Source organism: Platichthys flesus, chromosome 11, assembly GCF_949316205.1.
Source record: "Platichthys flesus chromosome 11, fPlaFle2.1, whole genome shotgun sequence".
Classification (NCBI taxonomy): Eukaryota; Metazoa; Chordata; class Actinopteri; order Pleuronectiformes; family Pleuronectidae; genus Platichthys; species Platichthys flesus.
The window spans coordinates 316,106-335,115 of NC_084955.1; the positions used below are offsets into that span (position 1 = coordinate 316,106).

At 40.6% G+C, this 19,010-nt stretch overlaps 1 protein-coding gene across 2 annotated transcripts in view; it reads right to left on the reverse strand.

Annotated features, from left to right (window-relative positions):
• kiaa1143 (KIAA1143 ortholog) overlaps window positions 1-15,985 on the reverse strand; it is a 36,785-nt gene extending 20,800 nt beyond the window's left edge. The window contains exons 1-2 of one of the 2 annotated variants that reach the window (XM_062398420.1): window positions 15,813-15,985; window positions 13,452-13,512 (exon numbers count right to left, since the gene is read on the reverse strand). In XM_062398420.1, coding sequence (XP_062254404.1) covers window positions 13,452-13,512; window positions 15,813-15,970 — 219 coding nt within the window. In that variant the 5' untranslated portion in view covers window positions 15,971-15,985. Of the gene's footprint in view, window positions 1-8,432; window positions 8,669-13,451; window positions 13,513-15,812 lie in introns of those variants that run through there. The other variant, XM_062398421.1, reaches the window with a different exon arrangement.
• Window positions 15,986-19,010: the final 3,025 nt, after the last annotated feature.

Genomic DNA, 19,010 nt, shown 5'->3' on the forward strand with positions numbered 1-19,010 from the left:
GGCACATAGAGCTGTTCAGGCGTGTAATGTAATGATGTGACAGAATTTTGGTAGTGATAGGATAATGCATTGTGGACTTATGTAAACAATGTTTGTCTGGTGAATGATGATCCATGGGCAAATCTAATTGGTTACATGGTTTGAAGAAATGGCGTAAATATGACTTTGATTCAATGAGTTGAGTGTGTTTATTTGAGCTGTATATTGTAAAGTTCAGGCAATCATATGGAAGTGTGTGAATGACATTGTTAAGCCTTGGGAAGGAGGTTTTGGTGTGAGAGCAATACATGGGGTTACACTGCCATCTAGTGACTAAATATTGCAGCACATCTGCCAGTACAAACCGTGGTCTGACACTGCCATCTAGTGACTAAATATTACAGTACAAGTAGGTGTGCCGGCAATATGAAGCCACTAGAGGTCAGTATAAGACCATGAAACACAAACATGGTTGAAATGAAAACAAGTCTTTTCATTTTGCACATCAAGCTTTTAAGCCTCACCACGGTCACACGGTATTATGAAAAGTTGCAATTTCGATAACTTTAGATCTTCATCTTGTTTTGAACACATGCATCAAATTTTTACGTTGATTTGATGAAGGCCCTACGAGAAGTAAATCAAACTGCTACACTAACAAAAACAACAAATTTCCTGTTGTTACCAGGGGGCGCTGTGATTGTAAGTCACGATTTCTGCACAGATGTCTTCAGATCGCAACTTTTGTCTTACATGTCTAGTTTGGAGTCGATGGGACCAAATATGTCAGAGATATAGAAGATTGTGTTTTGATGGCGTTTTGTCACACTTTAATGCCATGCCACGGTCAGACGGTGTGTCAGAAAGTTGTTTCTTTGATAACTTTTTATCTCCATCTTGTTGTGATGGCACTCATCTAAATTTTGAGTTGAGCTGATGAAAGCTCTCCGAGAAGTACATAAAAATATAAAACGTACCAAAAACAAGACATTTCCTGTTGCCACCAGGGGGCGCTGTGATTGTAAGTCACAATTTCTGCACCGATGTCTTCTGGTCGCGACTCTTGTCGTATGTGTCTAGTTTGGACTCGATTGTACAAAATATGTCTTAGATACAGAAGCTCGTGTTTTGATGGCGTTTTCACACTTTGCCGCCACGCCACAGGCACACGGTATGACGAAAAGTTGATTTTTTTGATAACTTTCAATCTCCATATTGTTATGACAGTCATTTACATTTTAAGCTGATCTGATGAAAGCTGTACGACAAGTACATCAAAGAAAAAATTATGGAATATGACTAAAATAAGCACTAATCCAAAATGGCGGGCTTCCTGTTGCGTTTTTCATATAGCTCCGAGCACGTTTTTTGTGCATCTGGTGATGATACACAACCGTCTTTAATTTCGTGAGGATCCGTGAATGCTAAATGAGGTGCTTCCCCGTAAATGTGGGGATGCTCCGTTGGTGGCGCTGTTGAGCCATTTTGCCACGCCCATTTCCAAATACCCCAGAATACGTAAATTTTCACGACTTTCTAACCAACTGCAAACTTTTACAACTTTTTCAGCATGATAAAGCCCTCAAAAAGCCAATTCACTGTCGGAAGAAATAATAATAATCCTTTCAATTTCAATAGGCCCTCTCACCATTCGGTGCTCGGGCCCTAATAATCATTTCAATAGGGCCTCCCACCGATTTCGGTGCTCGGGCCCTAAAAATGTTTAAACAAGTTTAAATTTAACTGCTATTTTTACCTGTTACCAAATAGGAAAACACCAAACTCTTATGAATTGGAGAACAAAATACATGTGTGGGCCTAGTTTGGAATAAATTAAACACAGAACTCAGCTTTTTTTGCTCATCTCCAGCTTGGTACTTTTCAGCAGATGCTGTGAGCTTTCTCTGGAAATATCTTTCAACATTACATTTCTTATCGTTTGCTAATTCCTCGCCACATATCAAGCATACTTGTAAGACAGCATTGGTGGCAGTGAAAGCAAATTAATCTGTCCACGCAGAATTAAACTCTATTTTCCTCCCAGACTTTTCTTTTCTCGGATTTATCCATGATTAGTTTACTGAGGCCGCGGGTCGGAACTATAGATAGATAGATGAAATATTAAAACAAACGTGAGCGCAGGTCAGACTGGAGACCGACACAGAAACTGCAGATCGGTAAACCACCTGCAGCTTCTGCTCTGATCAAGAAGCTTAGGCGATGATCTCTGATCAGCTGAGACCAGAGAAACTCGTTGTTTTCACTGTTTCTACTGTTTAGAAGCAGCCGGTCAGTCACTGAGAGGCTGCTCCACGTGAACGAGCTCTGATCTCACTGTTTATCTCTGCGCGAGTGAGTGTGGGCTCAGGGCAGAGAGGCGGAGCCCCGGCTCTGTGTGTGTGTCCACAATCTGGGAGCGTGCACCCACACACATTCAGCCGCTCCTGGTATTTCAGGCCAAAATCGCCACTGAAGCAGATGCAACCAGCATCAGGCGTCACATGTTCACGATCCAACATCTAACATCATTGTTTGTTGTTAGATCTATTGACAACATTAGGACTCACCATCACCAACGATGCCATACGATGAATATGAGCGCAACAACACTGCTTAAAACACTGCATTTATTGAACGACCGTTATTGTCATTTGTCTATTACAGACGAAAATTAGCTGCCTGCAAATGAAACCGATTGCCCCCAACCACTTGGAACAAGGAACAGATGCCAACACGAGCATGATTTAGTAGAAGACATCAAGTTATCAAAAAAAAAATCAACTTTTCGTCATACCGTCTGACAGTGGCCTGGCGTCAAAGTCTGATCACACGCCATCAAAACACGAGCATCTGTAACTTGGACACATTTGGTCCAATCGAGTCCAAACTAGACATGTAAGACAAGAGTTGCAACCTGATGACATCTACAAAGAGGTGCCACCTACTGATCAGTGTGAAAATTATGTTGTGGTAAAATTGTCCAATTTACACAAAATTGGACACGCTACATCAGACCGATACTTGAACAGATCAGGTCTGTGTGTAATAATAGTGATGGCGCCACCTACTGGCAACAGGAAGTAAATTTGGTTTTTCAACTATCATTCAATTTACATGTAATTTTCACAGTGTGACGTGCAGTTTCCCTTTTTCTGTGAACCAAGAACAGGCCAAGTGGTGATACTTAAAATAAATAAAAAATCGAGTATCCATTTTTTCTGTTAACAAAAGGACAGGTAAAGTATCAGCAATACAAACGAAACTAGTCTTCTTTGGACTGTATAATTGTGGTAAGCAATGGAACGTACGCCGCCATTGATGTTTTGTCGCTATTGCACATGTGCAACTTTCATAGAAAGCGCTATGACGTAACCAACGAATCATCAACGATTAAATTCGTCGGCGACTATTTTAGTCATCAATTTTTGTTGACTACATCGATTAATCGTTGCACCCCTTTCTTCAATGGGAGTACATGCAGGAGAATGAATACAACGAATGAATTAAATACAATGAATTCCAATGTCGGCTCAGTATTAAGGTAAAGAAAGTATATTGTAGGCTAATAATAATATGAAAACAATAGTAGCAATGCTTATGTACATCAACTATAGAAACCTCTATTTAGGAGTTGAACTTAAAACAATTGATTATTATAATCAGTCCATGCATATAAGAATTTCCTTTTGGTAAAAACATTTTGCGAATATAGTAACAAATATTTATCGCATGCATTTATAATAATTTAAACATTTTCTTCAGGGTGCTCATAATCTAAATCCGGTACCTTATCATGCAGAATACGTGGGCCATAAACTTCACCTTGATCAAAATGAGAAGCTTATGATGTCTGGAGTGACACACGTCTTGGCAGTGGATGGCTACAGCAGCATAATTATTGCCAATGCCAACATTCCAGTGAAAAACAAACCTTGTAATTTTTGAGGAAGTTTATAGGTGAATACATTCAGAACCAATGTTATCATTATCCTTTCTGTGCTATGTTTATTGTCTATTTATTGAAAATAGTGTCTTTTATACTGACTGTGGGCAGGGCTCAACAGAGCAGGGAAGTCGTGGTTGAGAGGCTTTGGTCAGGATAGCCGCCTGTGTCATTGAAGTGGGCGACTAGGGCGGGCACTAACAACAATTTTTTCAATCGATTAATATGTCGACTATTTTATTGATTATTCGATTAATCTAGACACATTTTCCTAAAAAAACAAAACAAATTGCCCCTTTCATTTCATTTCCGAAGCGCCGCGCCGCACAGCGCAAAGGAAAGCCAGGCGCCTCTTATCCACCCCTCTGTCAAACCTTTGTGCAGTTCACATGGGCTGTGATGCTCCCTGCACCGATGGTTTCGGCGTCAAGTCTGTCGAGATCGCTTAATAATGTGAGTGAGACGTACTTTGTACTAATGTTGACATCTTTATTCGGGTCCTCACTTCCGTGTCTGCCCCGCCCCCCACATTCATTGCCTCATCCTATTGGTCCACAACATACCAACATAGGGGCTTCCTATTAGCTAAACCTACATGTCAATCAAATGTTGTGAATAACATTAAACGATACTACGGTATATTTTGTCCATGCGCCGCGAGCGTATCGCGCCAGGAAACAAACTGAAAAATGATTTTAAACGATATTAATGACATATTTTATATGATATAAATTTGTATTCCCCTTATTTTGGCATTGGAGTTTTGATTTCCCCAATTTTCCCAATCCCATAATTAAACGTCCCCCTCTGCACATCCACTACAAGCACACAAGCAAATAGACAAAGAGAGGGGTGGGGGGAGGCTATGAAGACCATCATCTCTTACTCCCAAACCAGTACATTGAACGGGTGACATACAACAACAAGCGAATAAAGCAGAATCGCAGGCTGACCGGTCCTGAGAAATGCGTGTCCCGTGTGAACAGCCAGGCGCCAGCGCGCTTGAGAACAGCGCTGTGCTGCGCAGCACGGTGCTTCGGGTTCTGGTGTAAACCAGGCCTCACGTAGTGATATTGAAGAACATTTGTTATAATGAATTGAAATGAAAAGTTTTAGAAATTGAAAAGGTAAATTCATAAAACAAAAAAAGATGCGTCGATTTAATGTAAATCGACGCATCTTCGTGATGATGTCGACGCATTTTCAGCGTCGACGTCATCGATGACGTTGACTAATCACGGCAGTCCTAGCGACTATGCATCGATACAGAGACATAACATAATTGATTCATTTTTTCTGCTACGTTCATTGTCGTAGAGATGTGCTGCCGCTGCATAATAATAACCAGAGTTGCTCCAGGATCAGAACAGACGCTCATAAAGTCAGATCATCCTGTATGTGTCGGTGTCACAGTTTCCACCTCACTTCCCCTTGATCTGCGCTAACTTTACACATTAACAACAAACACCAGCACTGATCACAAGTAATTAGGACCGGTACAGTTTACTTTGTGTTTGTTTGAGTTGAGATAATAATTCCTAATGAGATGGTAAGTCATAATAATGAGATACTGTCTCATAATAATTAGGGCTGCAACTAACAACAATTCTGATTGAAACGATTAATCGACTAATCGGATTATGAATCACACAAATTCTCAACTGATCTTATTTAGCAATAAGCTTTGGAATTTATCTTGAGGTTGTTCGTGACATATGATGACTAGTGATGTATCCTTCCGACTCGGTGAAGGGCCTCTTCTGTCTGATTAGTGTCCAGGCTTCACCATCAATTTTACGTGATTTTGGCTTTGAAAAAGATATTTCGCAGCTAGCGCAGGAGTTTCAATGGGCAGCCAGACCAATGCGCAAGTGATAAGTGGGTTGCAGCAACCGACAAAGGTGCATAACATAAAGACGTAACCATACAGGTTTGTTAGAGGCAACAGCAAAACTCAATGGCTCTGAGTTACATGTCTCAAAGTATACAAGCCGTTAGTTTGATTTTTTCTAACCAAGCTATACTGATTTGCAGGCAGTCTTGCAGGCCATGGCTAAATTCAAACGGCTGTATCCAGCCCTGGAGTCGCTAGTTGAATAGACTTGGTGTACATGGATCTGCAAATCTGTCTTTAGAATATGTGTGTGTAAACAGATTTGACAATGTCTTAAAAATATCTTCAAATCTGTATTGAAATCTGTGCTTAAATCAGATTTGCAAATATGTACAAATAATCTACAAAAAGGTATTCAGAGTATGTGTGTGTGTAATCAGATTTTAAAGTGTGTATATGGAGATGAAATACTCAGAAAGATACACATTTGGAGATTATTTTACACATTCACGAATTTGATCACACACAGACAGAATGAAAATTTCCAATAGTTTTACTACAATAATGTCCTACAGGACACGCGGCCTACCTGTACATGTCCACACAGTGAGCATAGCTGCTGCTCTCAGGCCTGTCGTTCTACATTGAGTTTGCCTATTACTTTTACTTGAGGTGGCCTGTAAAAATAAGTTGATTGACAGATCTATAAAAAGATAAGTTAATCTTTAAATAAATAAAGTTGTTCTTCATTGTGTTTTCAGGTTGCTGCCCCTGATATGACTTGACACTGAGTTATGTTCAGCTTATTTCACCACCAGGACAATTTAATTTAGATACTGCCACTTTTCAAGAGTAACCATGCCTCCATGTTGACAGCTTTTCACACACTTAGTGCAATGGGAACACATTTTTATTTTATTTGTATTTATTTAGATCTACAAATTAATAAATTTCTATAAAAGTGCCAGTGTGTTATTGCTTGATACCCATGGTGTTTCAGTGGATGTGATTAGTGTATGATTTCTCTTCCTCTCTTATTTTCTCAGGATGATTTGTATGAGCCCGAAATGAGGATGCATCAGTGTCTCTCCTTACAACCATCAGCAGCAATGGCAAGAGTAGGGCTGCAACTAATGACTATTCTGTCGATTAGTCTATTGATTATTGAAATAATTAATCGACAATCGGATTATGAATGACACAAATGACCCGCTTTGCCTTCCACCGCGCAGCAGCACTGACTGCACAGTGGAAGGCAAGCGGGTCGGGTGTGTTGCTGGCAGGCTAGATGAGTTAACAACACTGATCCTCTAGCTATGCACCTCATAATGCCCACTTACTATGAGATCTAAAGTGGCCGTCACTCCATGGAAATATGGCTACATTACTGTAAGGGACTGGTAACATGTACCTTTTCGTAAAATAACGTACCTTTGTGCAATTTTAGATAATCAATTTGACGTCGCTTTAGAGGAAACTACAATACTCGGAAGATCCTGCAGATTTTTTGGTCATCACTCATCATGCTTGATAGATTGCTTTTTAGTTCCCCTGAACAAGATTAAACTCTCCATGATTGATCGATCATCAAGGCTAGCGAAACTGAATCAGTTTAACTAGCGCTGAAGCTAACAAGGCAGTACATTTTACGGGTCAAACAAATAATACAAATATTAAAACGAAGTTTGACCTGTGACCTGGTTTTTCATTTCCTATTTTTGATCCGAGTAAACAATCCAAACTACGAAAACACAAACCCTTTTTGCTTTTTGGTATCAGATTCATGAATGAATAACGAAATAATGACTTGTTTTAAATGAAAAATACGAATGACACACAGTTTAATAAATTAACTTTGTCTATGAAACACAGCATGATATCACTCACATATGCATTGAATAATCTTTTTTTATTTGTAAATTAGCCTCATGCTCGAGTCAAACTATACATTTCTGGCAGCATTGTATGCTACAAGCAAAACAAATTATGTTTAGAATAAATTATTTGTTCTATGCAATGTGGCTTTATGGGAGGTCAGCATAAACAGTTCCCTCAACCAAGTAAATGGTTTGTATTCATATAGCGCTTTTCTAGTCCTGATGACCACTCAAAGCGGTTTACAGTAAGTAGTAAGTTTTACATTCACCCATCCACGCACACATTCATACAGTGCATCTATTAGCCGCACTTTGTTATTCTGAGGGGGCCATTCGGGGGTTCAGCATCTTGTCCAAGGACACTTCAGCATGCAGATGGGTCAGACTGAGGATAGAACTGCCGACCTTCAGGTTGGATGACGACCACTTTACCCCCCCAGCCACAGCCTCCCAGGTAGCACTCCATAATTTATTCCCAGGGAAATTACAAAAATGTTATAATTGTCCATATGATAAATTACATTGCGTTATCTCTCTCACTTATATTGATCCCTGTTTATGGTGTGAATAAAGTGTGAATGTTTTTTCTATAGACTCGTTAAAAACCGGTTCAGCCACCTTAGCTTTACTGAACGAGAAACAGATGCTTAACATGTCGAATGCTAAATATGTTTCATCAGCACTATTTCATCAGCAGCTTATATTTAGATCTCATTAACAACAATAGGCTAACATTTTCGGCAGCCAACTGCTAGCTGACACACAAACAGTCAGCTAAAGAAACCAAACCACCACATACCTTTGTATCAACGGTCGGTCCGTCTCTGTATCCAACATCATTTTTAAACTTCCTCAGAAAGGAGGGTTCAGCTGGTTTCACCCACGACACTCCACTGACCTTTTTTTTATTCATTGGAAAACCGTTAATTGCACGGCAACAAATGCGATAAAATATATATCTGTGTCCTTCCGAGTCGAGGCTTCAAAGCGTGTGTCGAGTAATCCAAGAAGATTTGTGTGAAGCGCGTATCGAGGCGCGTGCTGATGACGTATGTGGTGACGTGCAAAGCCTCGCGAGCCGGCCGTACCCCCCCCCCCCCCCACACACACATTTTGTGGACTTGGGACAAATAACACGTCCATCTTTTACGTGTTATTTGTTGTCCCTAGTAACACAAGAACAGTCACATCACAACCCTCTGTCCAATTTGTTTTCACTTTCCCTTTTGACCCCGCCATTGTATCATAAAGACAGACACCATATTAATGAGTTCATAATTTATGTATTGGCAACACAAACATCAGTCATTCATTTATTAAATTCGAACCCATGGTGTCATTATAATCACTCTGCTTGTTTTACATTTATTGTCCACTTGGTGGCGCAGTAGAGCAAATTAAACACCATGAAGCATGGCCCATGAGTGAACCAATAAGATGGAAAGCGTCAATGCTGCATGATGCTTGATCTCGACATCACTAATAACAGATGCTGTGTTCAAACTCCCTGACTGATTTACTAACCACTACTTCACTAGAGAGCTCATCTGCAAAAGGAAAAAAGCTTTCAGGCCTTTTACTCTATGCTTTTACTACTCGAAGCACTTAATCCGTGCCAGCCATTATTGTCGCAGAATGATGACGTACCACCAAGCCAGTGTTCCAGTTTAACTGGTGATCATCAATCAATCAATCAATCAAATTTTATTTGTATAGCCCATATTCACAAATTACAATTCGTCTCATAGGGCTTTAACAGGGTGTGTCATCCTCTGTCCTTAACCCTCAGTAAGAGTAAGAAAAACTACTTCGCCCTCTCCCAGGACGGACAGATGTGCAATACATGCCACGTGTAGGAAAACATCATCAAGATTAAAGTTTTTAGCAGCATTTGATGAGGGTAAACATCCCGAAGGACAACCCCATCATGACATGCCAAGAAGTCCCGCTGCAATCACAGTCCATGGTCAGCAACCAGCAGGACCACGATCAACCATCCAGACCTGACGCCACTCCAGTCCTCAGTCACCGTCCATGACCGCCCACGTCTTAGCGTCATCAAGGGTTTTTGCCTTGCAATCAATGATACAATGATAAAGGCCAAACTTGGGGCTACACTGAGGCTCAAGGCAAATCTGACTGGCTACTGGTTTGTATGATGAAAACCATGTGGCCCACTCAGTAGATCAGCCATCAATACCTCTATGCCTTTTAAGACTAAACGCTTCCTATTTTAGAAAATAGAACAAGTTACGTTATGCCGCACTAATTAGCTCTAACTATAAGCTTTATCAAAAAGGAAGGAGTTGAGCCTACTCTTAAACAAACAGATTTAATCTACCACTTTTACTGAAAGTGGTAGATTATTCCACAGCAGAGGGGCTTGATGGCTAAAAGCTCTGGCTCATACTCTACTTTTGGAGACTTTAGGGACGACAAGTAGGCTGAATTTTGGGAGCGGAGTGCTCTATTGGGTTGATAAGGTACTAACAGCTCTTTAAGCTATATTATTAAGGGCCTTAAAGGTGAGGAGGAGAATTTTAAATTCTATTCTAGATTTAACTGGAAGCCAGTGTAGCGATGCTAATACTGGAGAAATGTACTCTCTTTTCTGGGTTCTCGTCAGGACACGTGCTGTGGCATTTTGGACAAGCTGTAGCGTCTTTAACGACTTACTGCTGGAGCCTAATAATAATGATAGGAGTGAACTAGTTTTTCTGCATCTTTTTGCGAAAGGACATGTCTGATTTTTTAGATATTATGCAAGTGGAAAAAGGCAGTCCTAGAAATTGGTTTTAAGTGACTATTAAAGGATAAATCTGGATCAAAGATCACTCATAAGTTCCTGACTGTTTCATTGGAAGCAAGGGCAATGTCGTCTAGCGCAGCTATATCATGACATAATGTATCTCTAAGGTTTTTAGGGCCAAGTATTATAACCTCTGTTTTATCTGTGTTTAATAAGAGAAAATTGCAGGTCATCCAGGTTTTTATGTCCTTGAGACATGCTCGAAGTTTAGTTAATTGATTACTTTGTTCAGGTTTTAATGACAAGTATAGCTAGGTGTCATCCGCATAGCAGTGGAAATTTACCGAGTGTGTCCTATGTTTCCTAGTGGAAGCATATATTATGAGAATAAAATTGGGCCGAGCACAGAGCCCTGTGGAACAACATGGTTAACTTTGGTGCGCACAGAAGACTAATCATTAATTTGCACGAGTTGAAAGCGATCAGAAAAAAATGATTTAAACCAGTTAAGGGTGGTTCCATTAATGTTAATTAACTGTTTGAGTCTTTGTAATAAAATTTGATAGTCAATTGTGTCTAATGCTGCAATGAGATCTAACAGAACGAGGACAGACACAAGTCCCTGATCTGAGGCTATTAAAAGGTCCTTAGTGACTTTTGCCAAGGCTGTCTCTGTACTGTGATTGGACCTAAACCCAGACTGAAAGTCTTCATATATATTATCATCCTGGGGTAACTCACACAGCTGATTGGCTACAACTTTTTCTAAGATTTTAGACATGAAGGGGAGATTAGATATTGGTCTGTAAAAAGACTGTGGTACATAACCTGATGATAATGACTTATTGATTGTGTTAAGTAACGAACTATCAATTAGGGGCAGAATTTCTTTAAGTAATTTTGTAGTAATGGGATCTAAGATACAGGTTGTTGGTTTAGAACCTGAGATTATTTTGCTAAACTGATCACGGGTGATCAGAGCGAAGCTGTCTAAGTAATGGGAAGGATTCTGAGCCGTTTCTGAGATCTCTGTTGTTGGGAGGGTAATGGTGCCAATTGAGGGCAGGAGATGGTTGATTTTATTTCTAATAGTTAGAATTTTACCATTAAAAAAGGTCATAAAGATATTGCTATTTAGGGATCGAGGAATACTAGGTTCGGTGAAGGTGTGACTCTCTGTCAGCCTGGCTACAGTGCTGAAGAGAAACCTGGGGTTGTTTTTATTCTCTTCTATTAGTTTTGAATAGTAGGCAGCTCTTTCGTTGTGGAGAGCCTTTTTATATTCTTTAACGCTATTCTTCCAGTCTATGAGGTTTTTAACATGGTTGCTGGAGTGCCACTTCCTTTCTAGTTTTCTTGATAATTTTTTTAACTCATTTGTCTGGGAATTATACCACAGAGATAATTTACTTTGGTTGACATTTTTCTTTTTTAGAGGCTCTATTGAGTCTAATGTTGATCGTAATGAGAATTTGATGTTTATATCTACGGATAATACGGGTTTAAATGTAATTGGAATTATTTCCTTTAATTTAGCTACAACACTATCAGGAAGACATCTAGAAAATTAGTTTTTTATTAGTGGCATATATATTCAGTTATTGAAAAATCGAAGGTTATTAAATTATGGTCTGATAGAACTGGATTGCGCGGAAGCACTGTTAAATGTTCAATTCCGACACCGTACGATAATCCCAGGTCAAGTGTATGGTTACAACAATGAGTAGGTTGGTGTACACACTGACTGAAAACCATTGAGTCTAGCATGGAAATAAATGCTACGCTAAGGCAATCTTTATTTTTGTCAACATGAATATTAAAGTCACCAACAATAATAATTTTATTGGTCTTTAGGACTAGGTTTGATAAAAACTCAGGGAATTCCTTTCAAAATTCGGTATAAGGCCCCAGAGCATGGTAAACTACAGTAAACTACAGAGTTTAGGTTTAGGATTAATTGATAGACTGGAGTTAAAAATAGCAGCAACTCCACCTCCTCACCCAAATTCTCTGGGAAACCTGTGAATTTATATGACTGGGGGGAGCACTGCAGCTCTGCTTCCTGGTCCCAACTTTGGGTTGTCATGTTATAGACTGAGTAATATTCATAGATTAGAGAGCTGCTCCATCCCAAGTGGGATGAACACCGTCTCTCCTAACAACACCAGGTTTTCTCAAAAAAGTTTGCCAATTATCAACAAAGCCCACACCATTTACAGGACACCACGTCAACAGCCAGCGGTTAAAAGATAACATGCGGCTAAAAAAGACCATTACCTGTTGTATTAGAGAGAGGGCCAGAGAAAACTACTGTGTCCGATATCGTTTTTGCAAAAGCACACACCGACTCAACATTAACTTTAGTGATCTCCGACATGCGAAAACGGGAGTAATTGCTGCCGACGTGAATTACGATTTTATTGTATTTACGTTAGTTTTAGCCAGCAACTTCAGTTTAGATGCGATGTCGCCGGCTCTAGCCTCTGGGATACAATTTACTATGGTCCCTGGTGTCGTTAACCTGACGTTTCTCAGAACCGAGTCGCCAATAATCAGAGTTTGTTTATCAGCAGGTGCCTTGCTGAGTGGAGCGAATCTATTTGAAATGTGAGTTGGAGGCTCTTTAATCGTGGGCTTTTTAATGCTAGGACTATGCCCCCTCCGGACCGTCACCCAGCTGCCCTGGGCTCCTGGATGCACGGAACAAGTTGAGGGACTGCTAGTTAAGGCTAGACTACGTGCTAAACTAGGTGGCTCCGTGAGACACTCGGAGCAAGAGAGAGCAGTGGAGCAACAGGGAGAGAGAGAAGACAACGTTGCTATAGAGCTATGAGGGTGAGCTCAAACAGAACACAGAATCACTTAGCACGATAGAGTATGGGTTGTTATGTGTGGGTGTTTATCTACAGACCGGTGATTTTAGCCGTAGTGCTACAGAGAAACAGCTGTGTTTAGCAGAGGAGCTAATTCAGAGAGCGACCACCACCAGCAGCAAGAAAACAGGAAATTATGCAGCACGCTTACTGTAATGACATCGATGTAACCGCACATGGAGAGTCAACAAAATACCTTGGCAACTGGTGATATATTGTCTTTATTCCAGATGTTCCGGATGTACTTCCTGCCGCAGCTGGAAAAAAACAAAATTAAACCTGTCAAAGACAATGATGGTGCACGTCTACACCTGCTTCATCGAGTCCATCCTCACCTCCTCTATCACCATCTGGTTCTTTGCTTCCACAACTAACGACAAAAGGAGGCTGCAGCGTATCATCCATTCTGCTGAGAAGGTGATCGACTGTAATCTGCCATCTCTACAGGACCTGTTTGCCTCTAGGTCCCTGAGGCGTGCAGGCAAGATTGTGGCTGATCTTTCCCACCCGGGTCACAAACTCTTTGAGGTTCTTCCCTCGGGAAGGAGGCTGTGGTCCATCAGGACCAAAACCTCCCGCCACAAGACCAGCTTCGTCCCGGCTGCAGTTTGCCTTATCAACAAGGCCCGGGACCCCCACCTGACTCAGACTTTTATTCCGCCCCCACACCTCAAGGATTTGTTAAATTAACACATTATATCATATTATATTATACTGCATTACATTGCATATTGCAATCTGACACTGTTTTGCATTTTGCATTTCACTTTTTACTTCACTTTTTACATCTTTATATATTTTTATGTCAAAATAAATTACTTTGTATAAATATTGGAAAAAAGTGAGTAAATAAGAAGTAAACAGAGAGTAAATATATACTGGTTTTATATGTTTTATTGCTTTTCCTATGTATGTTGTATTTATTGCGTTTTATGTTTTTATGTTCATGTTCATTGTATGCACCAACAACCAGAGCAAATTCCTTGTAGGTGTAAACCTACTTGGCAATAAAATACTTCTGATTCTGATTCTGATTGCTGGTCGGTTGCGACTCAGTCGCAGATTCGTCAGTTTCACAAAACGCCAGTGTATGACAGTGATCAAATGAATGTGTCATTGAAATAAACATCAAACTGAAACCCTTCGGAAATTAATGTAAAGTGTCTGAAGCATCATCAAGTTGAGACAATATAAATCACATGGGTAAAAAATAAAGATGGTGTCAAAATCATGAACGGGTTTTGAAACGACGACCGGAAGCAGTATTAGGTTCTGGCCTGATGACGATCTTGTTACATCTATGGTTACATCCCCAAGCCGCTGAGATGTACAGTGCGCTTGACTCGAATGAGGCGTATTTTACTTTGTCAGCTGTATAACTAGATTAGTGTTGCACGGTGTACCGGTACTAGAAAGGTACCGCGGTACCCTTACGTTAAAAACGATACGGTTAGGCATATTTTTAGTACCGGTACTTCATTCAAATAGCAGCAATCAGAGCGCACTCGCTGCTCCGCTCCCAGTCACTCTGCATGCAGGCTGCGAGGGGCGGGGCTGCCAGCTCTCACACATGCAGGCGGCCCTCACTCACAGCGAGTGATCTCAGGGGAGACATGGCTCTTGCCGACCGTCCTGGGCTTACTCAAAAGAAAGATGCGCGGAGTGAAATCTGGAAACAGGGCCGGCCATAGCACATTTGGCGCTCTAGGCAAGCTTCACTCCTGGCGCCCCCCCCCCCCCCCCCCCCCGATTATTTTTATTATATTATTTTTTCAAAACGATTTTCCACGAAAATGTATACAATTATTTCTTCCTTCGTCGAAATTGTTTGGACACACACACTAACCATAAGCCTCAATGTGCTAGCATGTTCTGAAAACACCAAGGAGGTACGTAACCCTTCCGTTTTCGGCTCATTTTACCCTAATGTTTGATTTATTTTTTTGATGTCAAAATATTGGTTGGAGATATATGTTACGGGTCCCAAGATTGATACCACAGCAACAAAGTATATCTGTAGAATACAGCAGGAATGCAGCAGCAATAACGACAGAGCCTTCAGTTCCTCATCCAGTCTGCATCTTATTCAATTTAAACACAATTTCAAGCACAAGCATTTCTCTGAGTGGAACTGCATTTTAAGGTGCATAAAACATACATTCAATTATTATGGTGTCTCTTTACTTCAAACATCTTAACATACATTATCACTCATAAAGAAATATAAACATTTACAATAAAGACCTATTGAACATTAGCTTATAACTGGTCTTTATAATGCACAATAACAATACATGACTTAATTACAGAGTCTGTGTGTGTCAGAGCTGAACTACACACTGTAAAGTAAACAATATACTATCGCGACCCGCCTGCAAGACGACGTGCAGGTAAATAAACACCTATACAGGCGAATGTAGCCCCGCCCACCTAGTGGTGCGAGTGCTCACTGCCCAGCGGAGTTTCTCAGTTTTTACCAGTCAACACGTCTTAATGACTCGTGGTGATCAAGCGAAGCTTTAGGAGCTAACGTAGGTGACCCTCACCCACTACTAACCTGTAGAATGCAGGATGGATGCAGCAGCAGTAAAGACACGGAGCATTCAGTTCCCCATCCAGACTGCACCTGGCATGTGAGTGGACGTTACCCCCAAAGAGACAGGACGGGGTGAAACTGCTCCCGTGCCAAACGTTCCTCTTGAGTGCTGCTGTCATTTACTGATTTCTCTAATGAAACGTAAACCCGAGTGACTATCACGTATATTATTAGGAATAATCTTAAATTACTGTTAAAGTAATTAAACACAATGTTTTGGGGCATAACACATATAGAAGGGGGCGCAAAAAACTTTTTTTTTTTTGCTGGGCGCAGTTTTTGGCGCCCCCCTCTGAGTGGCGCCCTAGGCAACCGCCTATGTCGCCTGTAGGAAAGACCGGCCCTGTCTGGAAATTATCTGGCGCGACCGGACGGAGACAAGTGGGGCGCTTGAACGGGAGCGGTGAATGTGCGGCGCATGCTTTGACGTCCGCATCTCTTTAATGGCGGAGCAGTAAAAAAAGTCATTCTTTCTCCGGAGCCAGGGGCCGCAACAAGCGGCTCTTCAGCCCCTCTGCAGCGGCCCCCTGTACAGTGTTCATATGTAACGTGAGGGAACGTCACGTTAATTTGTCACGGCTCTTGGTTTTATCATGCTGGCCTGGTACGATGCTGATTTGACAAATTAAAGTGACTTTCCTCACGTTAAGCGTGTGTGTTTTTGCGCACTTCGAAAAATTACACCCCAGTCACTTGAATATGTTCTTGCCCTATTGCATGTATTATCGTTTAAGACGTTGATCTAGCTTTCAATTTGGCTGCAAGAACGTAGCTCAGTTCATTGTCAAAATTAAACTCAATTAAGAAAAAAATTAAGAAAACGCTATACATGCAAAATAACCTATAATTTCACTTATGCAGGCCTGTAGGCTAATGCTAATATGAATACCATTTGTTAAGTGTCCAAAAAGCTGGGCATGAACAAGCTGGTAAAAAAGGGAACCTTACAGATGTTTTATTTATTGCTATCAGATAAACCAGTATCGTATCATATTTGTGGGATAGTATCGTATTTGTGGTATCGTATCGGAAGTATTGGGTATCGTGATATTTTGGCAGGTATAGTATCAAAGTCATAATTATGGTATCGTGACAACACTAAGTCGTATAGACATGTAGATTGCATAATAGATGAAAACATTTTGGAGTAAGATTAACATCTTTGGGGTGTTACGACCCTGGGTGTCTATATGTGTTACTGTCTATATGTGTTTCTGTCTATATATGTTACTGTTCTGTTCCTCCTCCTAGTGTGTGAGCAGTCTTCTTGAGTGAGTGAATGTGTGTGTGTGGGTGCCTGATTGCTAGCAGGTTGGACCTGCTGATTGGCGTGATCCGCCTGATTGATGCTCCAGGATTGGCCAGGGTGAAGAGAGGAGCCTACTTGAGCCACTGACTGACCGCAGTCTTCCTCTCTCCACCAATTCTTCCAGATCCAACTGGGACCAGTGTCAGGCTGAATTATTGTTGTGTCTCATATGTATGAAAATAGAAAAAGTGTGTGTGGTAGCCCTGTAGGAGGGAGAAGCCATTTTATTTTACCCTTTTTTTCTCCTGTGTTGGAAAAAGAAGAGTTAGGTAAGCTTTTGTCTTTTTGTTAACATTTTTGGTTTGTAGAGGGAAGGTAGGGAAATGGATTGTTTTGTTTGTTGTTTTGGCCTGTTCTCCCTCTGAAGTGTAAATAAAGCTACCCGTAAACTAAAATACCTTGTGACACTGGCCTGCTTGGGAGTGGGAGAATGGGAGAAGCACCACATGTTATGTCTCTGGGGTCCCCTAGACCAGGGGCGTAACAGGGGACCTTATGAAAACATCTCAGGGGTAGAGAGACTGGTCTGAGTGTAATAACATTTATTGTCCTTATTATAGACTGTATAATAAAAGACAATTTTTTATGTTTAACTAATAATTAAATGCACAATATATTACTTCTGCTGCTAGGAATCTTTGAATCAAAACAATGAAAACAGAAGAAATAGGATGATGGCATTATGAAGTGTCTAGTTTTTGTGGGTGGAAATGGTATTTGTGTCTTTGTTGTAAATCTAGCTTAAGTGCCTCAAGCAGAAGTCATCACAAACTAGTAAACATTTTATTTACATTATGTTTAACTACGTTCAACGACTTCCTTTCTCGCATATCAAACTTAAATGTTATAGCAACAGGTGCCTGCAAAAGCCCTGTTAGTTGAATACAATTTTGGATTTCTCTAACTTCTCTTGGTTTGAGATTTGTTGGAAAAATTCAGATAATGTAGATATACAAATCAACAACAAATATATGTAGATGTAGTAATTATTACACTTTTTAATGTTGAAACGTTACATATTAAAGGTTTAAAAACAGACTTATGGAAACATCTTACTCTGCGGTGGCTCAGCTGTACTAGGGGCTGGTCTGAGTACAACAGAAGGACCTGCTAAGACAGGGGTAGACAACCTTTACTATCGAAAGAGCCATTTTGGCCCCTCTTCCCCCAAATTAAATCTGTCTGGAGCTGCAAAACATATTTGATAACACAGGTTATAAAGTTATATATATAGTTATACAATATATATAAAAACTATACTTTGTTGCATTTATTAAACTATAGAACGACCCAAAAAACTGACATTAACTGCTATTTTTACCTGTTACAAAAAGGTAAACACCAATGCTTGCTTATTCCTCGCCACATATCAAGCATACAGGTAAGCTAACATCGTTGGCAGTGAAAGCAAATGAATCTGAATTAAACTCTATTTTCCTCCCAGACTTTTATTTTTGGCCAATGTATGCTACTCCGAGTCCGTTGCGGACTGACGGACGGACGGAGCGGACGGACCCTTTATGATTTATAGTTCTACGAGCCTTTTTGTTGTGAAAACAATTCACCGCCAGAACAGTAGATGGCGCAACTGAAGTCGAGCTTAGAGAAGCCTACCTCATGAGGTATATAGAAGATGTCCACGCTGGTTTATTTACGTCCTCCCGGCTCCTCACACACAGTGAACGATGGCAGCTAATAGGAAAAGGATGTTGATGACGCGACAGTTTTTGCTGAATAAAGTGACACCCAGCGGGTCATAATGCTTATGTTATCGTGTCTTAACGCAGCAGTTCCCCGGTCTTGTTTCCAAACTGCGTTTCTAATTCAACAGCTGCAACAGCTTGAAGCTA